This window comes from Drosophila sulfurigaster, chromosome 3 (assembly GCF_023558435.1).
Source record: "Drosophila sulfurigaster albostrigata strain 15112-1811.04 chromosome 3, ASM2355843v2, whole genome shotgun sequence".
Lineage (NCBI taxonomy): Eukaryota > Metazoa > Arthropoda > Insecta > Diptera > Drosophilidae > Drosophila > Drosophila sulfurigaster.
Genome location: NC_084883.1, coordinates 50210151 through 50222213, shown reverse-complemented (window position 1 = coordinate 50222213; position 12063 = coordinate 50210151). Strand labels below are relative to the sequence as shown.

The window sequence follows — 12063 nt, the reverse complement described above, 5'->3', positions numbered from 1 at the left end:
TAAATCTAAGGCAATAGATTAAAAGATGTAATACATATTGATACTATATGTATGCTATAAATCTTTATTTATTATATCTAAGTATCTATAGTCATAGATCTATTATGTCATATGTATAATTCCTTAAAATAATTATATTATTGATATATTTAAAGATATATTGGTTTATTTCATTATTATATAATGAAGCCACAGAATAAAGTATATATTTTATTAATAAACCCTTCAAATTAAAACGTCACAATGTTAAAACATTAATTTTCAAAATAATTCTATGAAATTAATAGAAAGTTTATTTTTAACGTTTTCCCAAAATAATCATAGCCAATTTGCTCAAAATTCAACATCTTATCTGCTGTAGTTAAAAGCAAAATGTAGACCAACTTTATTAAATAATTTTAATATTTAATTTCAACAATTTTATTAAAATGTCGAATTCTGTTACATCTCAATTGATGATGAATATCAGATGGTCTGAGCTCAAAATAAAAGTATTTATACCATCGAGTCTATAGCTACTGCACACTTCACCTCATAACTCACTGAAGAAATCAGGTCAGATGCAATCAGAGCTGGGATTGCCCCATAATAAATACCACTTTTTTATAGGGTAGCTCGCCTGAATGCTTTTCATGCATTAGTTCAACTATATGCACCCATTTAATGGGTACAGGGTATAAAAGCTGTTCCGTCGCCGCTGCAGCACAACAAAAAATAATCCATAAATGACAATTTTTTGTGTTGAGCTCGGAGAAGTATGGAAAAAAAGAAATGCGAAAATAGATATTAAAAACATGCTTCGCTTGGCCATCGTTGGTTGTTAACGCTGGAAAACCACTTTTCTAATTCTCGTTTACAGCACTCTGATGGGTGCATTGAAGTTGTGCTTGGGCGGTGCACCCGAAGGACCTGCTGGCACTGGCAAAACGGAAACGTGCAAGGATTTGGCCAAGGCAGTGGCCAAAAAGTGTGTGGTCTTCAATTGCTCTGATGGTTTGGATTACAAAGCTCTCGGCAAGTTCTTCAAGGTGAGTGAGTCAGTTTAAGCACACAACACAAAAATATTCTATGTTCTATTCTGGGAATTTGCGACGCGCTGTCTGCAGAGACAGCGACGAAGCAAGAGCGCGCGCGCTTCAGTCGATTCGATTCGAAGCTGCTAATTGATGGTACAATGTTGGTCAACAACATTAATCAAGCAAAGAACCTGTCCCAGGCAACGGCACGCGCAACAATGATGACTTTCAGTACCACACAGACACAGCTACAAATGGACATTAAGTATACGAGATAGATACAAGCATACAAAAGATACAGATATAGCTACAGAGACATCTCCACAACGTTTCTCTCTTGCCCAGACACAACGGAGCCATTCACCAACAGCAGTCCCCGAAAATTTATGCAGTTCCCTCGACTGACTAATTAGGCAGTTTGTGAAAGTAATCGGCGTTTGTGCTACAGAACTAGTAGATGGAACTATACTATAACTATTGTACGATGATGATGGTGATAGCCTCTTAGCCTCCTCTTATCTCGTGTGCGTTCACTTGGCCAAAAAGCTATGCAAATTTTTGATTAACAGGTCGTTAACCGCTCTCTTTTTACACACACACTCAGGGCTTAAGTGGGTGTTGTGCCGGCTCATTGGATTTATGGGCCCAAAAATCGCTTAATTTGTGGACGATTCGGCGAAGAGAAGAGTCTTCTTGGTTACTAATTGCATAATATCGCATGTAGTTTTCAGGCCGCCGGTTCTCCAGCATGTGATGTCGTTAATTTGCATGCGATTTGCAATTAATGACTAAACTTTTAACAGAGAATTAAGCACAATCGAGTTAAGAACTCGAACCCGAAAAAAAAGCAAAAACGAATCTTTTTTACGTTCGCGTTTCGATTTAGATTAATGAATTTGATTTTAGTGCCTGGCTTCGAGAAGAGCGTGTTGCTAGTTCATTTATTACCATTTATTCACTTTAAAGCTAATCATTTTGTTTCTCAACTTTATTGTATTTCATTGTTATTGTTATTGCTTTTATTGTTTTTAGTATTTGTTGCCATCTAGAGTTTTTAGAAAGTAGTTTTCTATGCCTGATTACTTCACTTCTGTACCCCCTCACCAAGAGTTCTACTTCATGCTGTTTGGTCGGAAGTCGTAAATTTTGCAATACGCAAAATGTCTGCAGTTTGTCAGTGTGGAGGAGGCAAAACAATTTTGCAAACAAATAAAATAATTTACATTTGCCAAACAATTTCAACTATTTCGATTTCGATTTATGCCCCGGTCGAGATATGGCAAATATGCATTGTAACAACAAATTGTTGTTGTTGCAACATCGCTGTCGTCGTCGTCGTTGTGCCACATATTCGTAGTATAAAATGAAAATGCCCATAAAATGCCCACAACAATGGGGCACACACAGCTTGCAACAACTTTTGCGCGCGTTCAAAACAAAAGCCCACATTCAATGAATGTCCAAAAACTTCTCAATTTCTCATCGAAATAGAAAAAAAAACGAAAGAGGAGCCGATTAGAAGAGGAGGAGAGCAATGCGCGTTTTGTTGCAGCTGCCAACGGCAACAAACCACTTTGATACAGTTCAAAGTATTCAAATGCCACGCGTTTGGCGCAAAGGCAAAGCAATTTTTTACTCTGTTGCATAGAGAGAGAGAGAGAGAGAGAGAAAGAGCGCCAGACAAAGTTCTACAAACAACACAGAACACAATACACCAACACACACATTCATACAATACACACACACACGCACAGTGACGCTAATTGCACAATAGAAACAGTGGCAAGAACAGCAACAGCAGCAGCAGCAACAACAACAACAACAACAACAACGTGCAACACTTTGGGCTGAAAAAGTGCTGTGCGAACGCGCAACAGCATGTAAAACAACTTTGAGTGTAGTTGTTGATGCCACATCGATAGCTGTTTCTCCTGCTGCCATTGCTGCTGCTGCGTGTCGAGTGTTGCAAGAACTGTGCGGCAGCTTGTACATTGATGAAAAATGAGTGCAAATTGTTTGCTTATTTCTTTATTATACGCGTTGGCTTTGTGTGTGTGTGTGCAGTTGAGGTGATGACGCTACTGAGCACATCTATAAATATTTTCAGTTGATTAACTCAGCTGGTTTCTGAGTAATCTTTTATACGACAACCAAACGGAATGCATAAATTTATTAAACGCTCGTTGAGGCGGAGCAAAGAGTTATTAATTTCCAGTCGAACACTCAAAATAATAATTGATCTATAGAGCAATGCTTAATTTCAATTAAATTTAATAATAACCTTATAATGCATTAAGTTATTAATTATATCCACGAGCCGCTTGTACTAAAAGATTGTTATTAAATTTTATTGAAGTGAAGAATAAATATAAATTTATGTATGTTATATAGTATATAGACTAATGATTGACTGATGATTAAGTATTATACACACGAAAGGCATCAAAGGCATACCAAAAATTTATTTTGGTATAATCAGTATTTATTGGTATATTTATTTTGACACTGTTTTGCGTTTGCTAAGAATGGGTAGCCGTAGGTAGTTAATATTCTAAAATTGAGCCATTAATATTGTAAAAAGCATGCTAAAGGGCACAAAAGGTATATTTAGTTTTGGTATATTTCAGAATTTTTCGTTTTCATTTGCCATTTTAACAGCTTTGCGGTATATTTCGGTATTTTTAATTTTCATTGGGCCTTTTAACAGCAATAGTACTGTTTTACTTTTGTTAAAAAATAAAATAAAACAATAATAAGTCAATGGTATATTTTGTATTTAGTATTTTAACGATATACCAAGTATAGCATATAGCCATGGTATATTTTCAGTATTTTTGGTAATATGTTAAAATGAATATCGAGCTATTTTGCCTTTATTCAACATGGGTTGTGGGTATCGACTGTATCTTTCTTACTTGTTTATATGTTCTTTTAATTGCTAAATTACGAATTGTGCAAGCGGAGTTGTAATAAGAAATTATGGTAATATGCAGTAGAAATAAATCAGTTATTAATTGAAATTCAAAAGAAATTTCTGCATATTGAAAATGTATGTATATAAACTGCAGAATTTTGTTTCATATTTAGTTTGTTTCATAATAATTTACATATTTCTTAAACTGCGTGTGCTATAACAAATTGCTTGGTCATGCAACTTGTTTGCATTTACATAATTATGCTAAAGGTTTACACAGGTTCAAATGTTAGTAGCACACACGATAATCAATTTCCACTTTGGTCATTAGACCAGCTTCCAAACACACAACTCACTCTCAATCTCATATAATTGGCCATTCGAGAAATTGTAGAAATTGCACAGACAACAACTAACATATAAATCAACATTTTGTAGAACTTTAAATATTTAGTTTTAATTTCATTTCCCTTTTCCTTTTCCCCATTTAGCATGGACATATGTTTTTTGTTGGGGTACAATAAGTATATAGAATGCAGAGCTATCAAAACTCTTTAAAGTGCACTTTTCTGCCACTCTGCCCCAGCTTGTTGCCCATTATGCAGCAGCAGCAGTCAGTTGGCATATGTTACGAGTATTTTCCCATTTTTCTCCTCCCCCCTTTGGCCTAGGATCGCTTGTACTGTTAGCATAAAGCTGCATATTTATTGCAACATGCAAAAGAAAGCATATCAAAGGGCGCCGTATTGGCTCCTAGTCCACGCTGACCCTATCAACCAATACTTTCCTCCCATTTCTCTTTCTCTATCTCTTTAGAAAGAAATGAGTAGAGGAGAGGCAAGAGGTATGAAAAACCCCTTTGGGGATTTCACCCACGCGCATCTAGTACAACTGCAACAACATCAGCAACAACAACAACTACTACTACTGTTCGTCTACATTTGTAAACCATGTTGCAATGTTTGTGCCTTTGTCGTTTGTTGAGCAGCGGAACATTGCCAACAACACACACACACACTCACACACACACATACTCATAGTTGAGCGAAATCGAACCGAACTGAATCCAGAACAGCACAGAACAGAACCCAAGCGATGAGAAACTGAAAATAATGTTTATGCTGCTGTTTGTTTTTGCCATTTCTCTGCTCTGCTCTGCTCTGGATGCGTTCTGTGTTCTGTGTTATTTTCCTTCGCTCGCTCGTTCCCAACTCCAATTCCCTGCCATATATGTATATGTATGTTCTTTAATTTTTTTTCTCCACTCTTTTTCACTGCTTACTTTCTTCAATTCTTTTCCTTTCTCTGTGTTTTTTTGTTGCAGGGTCTGGCACAGTCGGGAGCTTGGGCCTGCTTCGATGAGTTCAATCGCATTGAGCTGGAAGTGCTGTCGGTGGTCGCGCAACAGATTCTGACCATACAGCGGGCCATTGGTCGCAAGGTTGTGAAATTCTTTTTCGAGGATACAATGCTCAAACTGGATCCAACTTGTTCCATATTCATAACCATGAATCCTGGGTGAGTGCTGGAGTGCAGCAACAGCAGCAGCAGCAGCAGCTGCGGTTTCACGCACCCTGCCGCCAATTTCTTGCTTCTCTTTTTTTTAGACTTCTTTTTTTTTTGAGGGAGGTGGGGACTGTAGCCAACTCTTTTTGCCGTTGTGCATTTGAAAATGCATTTAGTTACTTTGTAAGCCGACACGGCCTATGCCTCTGTGCCACGCCCAGAGGCAACACCACTGACAACAGCCAGCATCATCGCAGCGACACAGCGACATCGAGAGAACGTCAGTGGCAGCAAGAGAGAGGGTGAGGCTATTAGTTTCCAAAGAATGGCTGGCAGACCCTTTGGGGCATGGTCATGATATTGGTAGTTATTGCGTTATTGGAGATTTTCCACCCATACGGTTAGAGGGATATTTATTGCTTTGGCATGCATGTGGAACAGCTGCGACAAACATGCATATTAGGCCTAGGCCGGGACTACTACTGCAATATAACCTTCCTCCTCCCACTCCTCCTTCCCTGCTCCCTATTATTCCTGTTCGACCACACGCAACGTGTGTTGGCAGTCATAACTGTAACTGAGGCCTGAGCCTTTCGCCTGCCATTCACCAAAAGGTCTTAATATCCTTTGGCTACCACGTTCCTCTTTTTTTGCTTTTCATCTTTCGCCTGGCATTTTTTTGCTGTTCAATGCCTGCCAATTTGTCATGCAACCAGACGTTCTTAGTAGCCACTCACTCATAACTTGAGTCTAGACGCCCCAAACTCTTGTCCTGTTCTGTCCTGTCCTGGGCTTTGAGTATTTATGCCATTAGCACTTGCATTTTGATGTATTTGATTGGCTCAATCCAATCGTTTCAAATGTGCCTCTTTATACTAGTACTTTACTCCATCAACAGCTATGCTGGACGCACAGAGTTACCCGACAATCTGAAGGTGCTCTTCCGTACTGTGGCCATGATGGTGCCGGATTATGCAATGATTGGCGAGATAACTCTCTACTCCAATGGCTTCGATATGGCGCGTGTGCTCTCCCAGAAGATCGTGCAGGCCTACAAACTGTGCTCCGAGCAGTTGTCATCGCAATCGCATTACGATTATGGTGAGTATACTAAACTATATTGGAATCTATTTGAAATGTAGGTTGACATTGATTCTCCAAATTACTTTTGTATTAATTAACTCCATAATTTTGATACACAAATTTACTCTACATTATTGACTATTCTTTATCAAAAATGTTGCTGATAATTTAGATACAAAATTGATTCACTTATCAATACTTAACACTTAAATTAATTTAATTTTATTTAGTATTTTCTGCCAATTAATTTAGTCAAATTTTTTGAATGGCATTGATTTTCTTGAAAAGTGAAGTTTGTCTGAAGTATATTTATGGTATATTTTAAATATATATTAATACCAAAATATACCAAAAATACCATTTAGTATATTTTAATATTTTAATAACTTAGTTTAATTATTTTTATTGCACTGATTTTCGTGAAAATTAATCTGTCTGAAGTTTATTTATGGTATATTTTAAATATAATAATATATTAATATACCAAAAATAGCATTTGATATAACATATCTTGTTGGCATTTTAACTTTAATAATAATACCATTTTCTGTCTGAAGTATATTTATGGAATATTTTAAATATAATAGTATATTAATATACCAAAAGTAGAATTTGATATTTTTTATATCTTGTTGGCATATTAACTTTAATAATAATACCATTTTCCCACTTTTTTGCTTTTGCTATAAATCATCATTTTAAAAATCATAGCAAATTTAACTAGCTTTAAACAACCCAACACCATTACAAAGACATTTTAGCATATTTCCCCGTCATTCCTTGCCATTATGCATAAATTTCTATTGCAAATTTGTGCCATTAAACTCATATCAAAGAAATTCGCAATTTGCTGTGCAAAGTAAAAATACCATCAACTTATTCTTGTTCGTCGGAGCTTTGCTTGACTGTAGTTGCATCTCTTTTGTCATTTCTTTTTTTTCTTTTTTGTTATAGTAATTCACCTCGCAACTGGCTGCTAATAAGGCATAATAAGGTAGTCAACAAACAGGAGTTGCACTTTTCTGCTTGCAACGTGTGAGTGTGTGTATGTGTGTACTAAAGTACGAGTAAATTGTATATGCAACATTCAACTTTGCGTTTGTCCTGCGTCCGTCTCGTCGTGTGCTTTACTGCTGCATCCATCCTGTATGTTAGTATCATCCTGCAAGCATTCACTCTCTCTCTCTCACTCTCTTTGTATAGTATATCTATGCAGCTATCTCATTCTTTCTGCATGTGTTTTCTTTTCACTTGTTTTCTTTCTTGTTTCAAGGCAAAGATATTGCTCGCTTTTACGACATAACATGTCATATGACATTACAACATGTCTGCTCTTCGTATCTAACGATGTGTGTGTGTGTCTGTGTGCGTGCGACTGACTGTGGGTGTGTGGGTGTCCGGCCAATGGCTGCAATTGCAGGCTTCTGGCAGCTGTGCAAGTTTATGTGCAAAGTACATTTGATCAGTATCTTATTTTGAGTTTAAATTGAAAAACTTTCTTGCAAGTTTGCAGCGCTTTTGTGTTGCGTGTGTGAGAGACAAATGCCACACAAACACACACACGCACGTACACACACCCGCACATACAATGTGTGCGTGTTATTTTGCAAAGTAATAATAAAAACTATTTGTACATTTAGTTGCTGCCTCGCTCGTGTTGTTGTCGCTTGTTGTTGTGGCTTTCATGCCACCACTGTCCAGTTGTAAACTTTTTTTACGCACACATATTCCACGGCGTCTATAATGAAGCTACCTCCGGTTGAGGACATCTCCTACCAAATACTCTATCGCTGAGTTATGCTGTCGTCAAAAATGCCGCATAGCTGTTAAGCAAATGCCATGCACTTTCCCCCCCCCTTTCCTCACCCGCTTAATAACATGCCGCATCTCAACAACTATTTACAGGTATGCGAGCTGTGAAATCAGTGCTATTGGCCTCCGCATCGTTGCGTCGTCTTTACGCTGACCTCCCGGAGCCAGAGATTGTTTTGCGCGCCATTGTTGATGTCAATTTGCCAAAATTCCTCGAACAGGATATTTCCCTCTTCATTGGCATCTATATGGATCTCTTCCCAGGCGTCGAGCTGCCCATGGTAAGTCTCCATATATACAGTATATGTATATATATATAGAAGGTTGGTATATAGAAAGACATAATAAATATGGGGTGTAATGAGCCGCAAGCGACGCCGTTAAGAACAGCGCAAATTGAAGCGATAACCGGTTGGAGATGCCTGATAAAATTACATTCAAAAGAGTTAACAATGCAGCACAGCGAAATGGAAATACTCTATTATTATGTTTTGAGATAATTCTCTCAGATAATTGTTTGCTTATTTGGCTAGATTTAAAGAATTATATATAGAATTTATCATTCTGAATTTTTTTCGATTAACAATCATTTATATTTTATACCCATGAAAGGGTTATTCATTTTATTTCAATGCACCATTCTAGTTTATGTGAAAATAGTTTAATTTGAACAGAAAATAACCATGACAATTGATTAGTTTAAAATCTAAATGAGAAAGCCTTCTAAGTCTTTTAAAGAATTATATAAAAAGCAGAATTTATTCCAAAAACCCTTTTCTTCAGTGCTTAATTTCTAAAAATTACTTTAGTAATATCCGTAAAATCCATGAATTCCATACAAAAGAACGTTTACAACAATCCTAATACTTCTTTATTTACGTATAAGAAATTGTTTACCTTACAAAAAAATATGATTGAGCTCTTAGTACAATATTATCACCCATCTCATATTCATTTTTGCAAAGTGTTTTGTCGCCAAGCGGCATCAAGAAAAAGCTTTACCTCTTGTGCGAAAGGATATAATGAAATGCCCATTCAACCTTTCAGTTGCTCGCATATTTCATTGCATATTTTTCATATTTCATTTACACCTGTTTTCCCTTTGCCATTTCCCGACATTTGCCTCCCCCAACCCCCCCCCATCGTTTCCTCCCATTGCGATGCGATGCCATTCCTCACTGCGTTCGACTCTTTTTACAGCCGCAACGCGACGACATCCTCAAGTGGCTGCGTATTAATCTGGCGGAACGAAATCTGCAGGCCACACCTTGGTATTTGGAGAAAATACTGCAGGTATACGAGATGCTGCTGGTCCGGCACGGTCTGATGATTGTGGGCGGCTCCATGGGTGGCAAGACCACAGCCTATCAGGTGAGTCAGAAGCCAATTAAATGGCGTGGAATTAATAATTGAACAAATGGCCAATTCGAATTGCTCTATTGCTTCCCCCTTCACTACAGATCCTTGCTCTGACGCTACGCAACGTGGCAAATGATGAGGAGGCAACGCTCAAGGAGTATCCCGTAGTCTTTCGCATTATCAACCCCAAGGCTATAACTATGGGTCAGCTCTATGGACGCTTTGATCCCATCTCACATGAATGGTCCGACGGTGTGCTGGCCAAGACATTCCGCGAACAGGTTCAAGGACCCAAGACGGAGCGTGCTTGGGTCATGTTCGATGGTCCGGTCGATGCTGTGTGGATCGAGAACTTGAACACGGTGCTGGATGACAACAAGAAGCTGTGCCTAATGTCCGGTGAAATTATGCAAATGACCAAGATGATGAATATGATGTTTGAACCTGCTGATTTGGAGCAGGCATCGCCTGCCACAGTTTCGCGTTGTGGCATGATCTACATGGAACCATCGCAACTGGGTTGGCGCACCTTCCACAAGAGCTTCTGCAATGTGCTTATCAACATCATTGGCCTCAACGACATCTACATGACGCTCTTCGAGGATATGGTTGAGTGGTTGATTCCAGCGGCACTCGAATTCCTGACACATTGCAAGCAAATGTTGGAATTGTCGCCGTTGTATCAGTATCAAACTTTCTCGCGCTTCTTTCTGCACTTCCTGGAGAAGCACAAGGTCTTTAATCAAACATGGTTTCAGCAGATGTTCCTCTTCTGCTATGCCTGGGCCTATTGTTCGGCATTGACAGGCGCCGGACAACGCACCTTTGACACGCTGCTACGCAAGGTTATCTATGGCTCTAATGAGGACTTTCCCAAACCTAAGTATTTCTCGCTGAATCGCGGTCAAATGTTTCCCGAGAAGCAGGTATTCCTGGACTATCGTTTCGACGAGGCTGAGAATTGGTGGACGTGGCAAAAGTCCTCAGATGATCCGACATCGGGCAGCGCCAATTTCCCAGAGAGCGCTCAGATCAGTGAGCTAATTGTGCCCACCAAGGAGACGGGTTACATTTCCTATTGGCAGGAGTTTTGCATTTCCAAAACCTATGGCATGTTGGTCGTGGGTCCAACGGGCACGGGGAAGAGTGCCATCATTACGAGCAATTTGCTGGCCTTGCCAAAATTTGCAAATCTCGTTAATATCATCAACTTCTCGGCACGCACCTCGGCACAAATGGTGCAGGACACCATTATGAGTAAACTGGATCGACGACGCAAAGGCGTCTTTGGTCCTGCGCTGGGAAAGAAGGTAATCAGCGTTAAAGGTGTAAAATTAAATGAAGTTTAATTTAATTCACATTCACACAGTGCATTGTTTTCTGCGATGATGTTGCCATGCCATCGAAGGACACGTATGGCTCACAGCCACCGCTGGAGTTGTTGCGCACTTGGCTGGATCATGGCTACTGGTCGGATCTGATAGACACAACCAAAATTGAGCTGGTTGACATGGTGAGCGCATGTCGTATGATAAATGACTGTCGTCTTGCTGTCTCCACATAAACGAACCGACAATATACCTCGTCTACTCTATTTACCTTTTTGTTTGCAGACACTGGTATGTGCCATGGGCCAATTGGGTGGCAGTAATTTTATCTTTCCGCGTCTCTATCGGCACATGTTCGTTGTGGCCGTTGACTCCTTTGAGGATGCGACCATCATTCGTATATTCACGACAATTGGTGATTGGCACTTTGCCAAGGGTTATCCCGAGAAGGTGGGACTGTTATCGCGCGTATGTGTTATTCCTCGACATCAACAACGACAACGGCAACGGCAACAGCAAACAGTAACAACGACAACGACAGCGACAACTTATCCAATCCCACATGCACTCTGATGTTTTTTGGCTCGGTTCCAGGCGATGGCGCATAATAAAATTAAAATGTTGTATTTTATAACTTCATTTCGCAAAAGTTCGACTGGCCATGTCCGAAGTTGTTGTTGTTGTTGCTGCTGTTGCTGTCCCCTTGTGTTATTCAGGTATCTTCATAAGGCTCACTTATTCTCTCTCTTCCCTTCGCAGGGTTTAGCGGAGGCCATGGTCAGCGTCTATCGCGAGGCAATGCGCATCTTCTTGCCAACGCCGGCCAAGTCGCACTACACATTCTCGCTGCGGGACATAACGCGTGTCTTTCAGGGCATTGTGATGGTGCCGCCAAAGCGTATGCCGGATCCGGAAAAACTCGGTCGTTTGTGGGCGCATGAAACTTATCGTGTGTTTTATGACCGGTACGTTGTTACCTTTACCTTTTTTTCTTTTACTTTACTTTACTTCATTTATGTGCCAACCATTGCATTTTTTATTGCCG

At 39.4% G+C, this 12063-nt stretch overlaps 1 protein-coding gene and 1 long non-coding RNA gene across 2 annotated transcripts in view; one reads left to right on the top strand and one right to left on the bottom strand.

The window, feature by feature from the left end:
• Positions 1-12063, bottom strand: part of LOC133839935 (uncharacterized) — a 50350-nt gene that overhangs the window by 8674 nt on the left and 29613 nt on the right. The gene's annotated exons all lie outside the window — the stretch shown is intronic.
• Positions 1-12063, top strand: part of LOC133839931 (dynein axonemal heavy chain 3) — a 41288-nt gene that overhangs the window by 15843 nt on the left and 13382 nt on the right. Inside the window, exons 26-34 of the mRNA XM_062271582.1 lie at positions 860-1028; positions 5255-5448; positions 6335-6537; positions 8425-8612; positions 9532-9702; positions 9792-11000; positions 11060-11203; positions 11304-11486; positions 11778-11983. Coding sequence (XP_062127566.1) covers positions 860-1028; positions 5255-5448; positions 6335-6537; positions 8425-8612; positions 9532-9702; positions 9792-11000; positions 11060-11203; positions 11304-11486; positions 11778-11983 — 2667 coding nt within the window. The remainder of the gene's footprint in view (positions 1-859; positions 1029-5254; positions 5449-6334; positions 6538-8424; positions 8613-9531; positions 9703-9791; positions 11001-11059; positions 11204-11303; positions 11487-11777; positions 11984-12063) is intronic.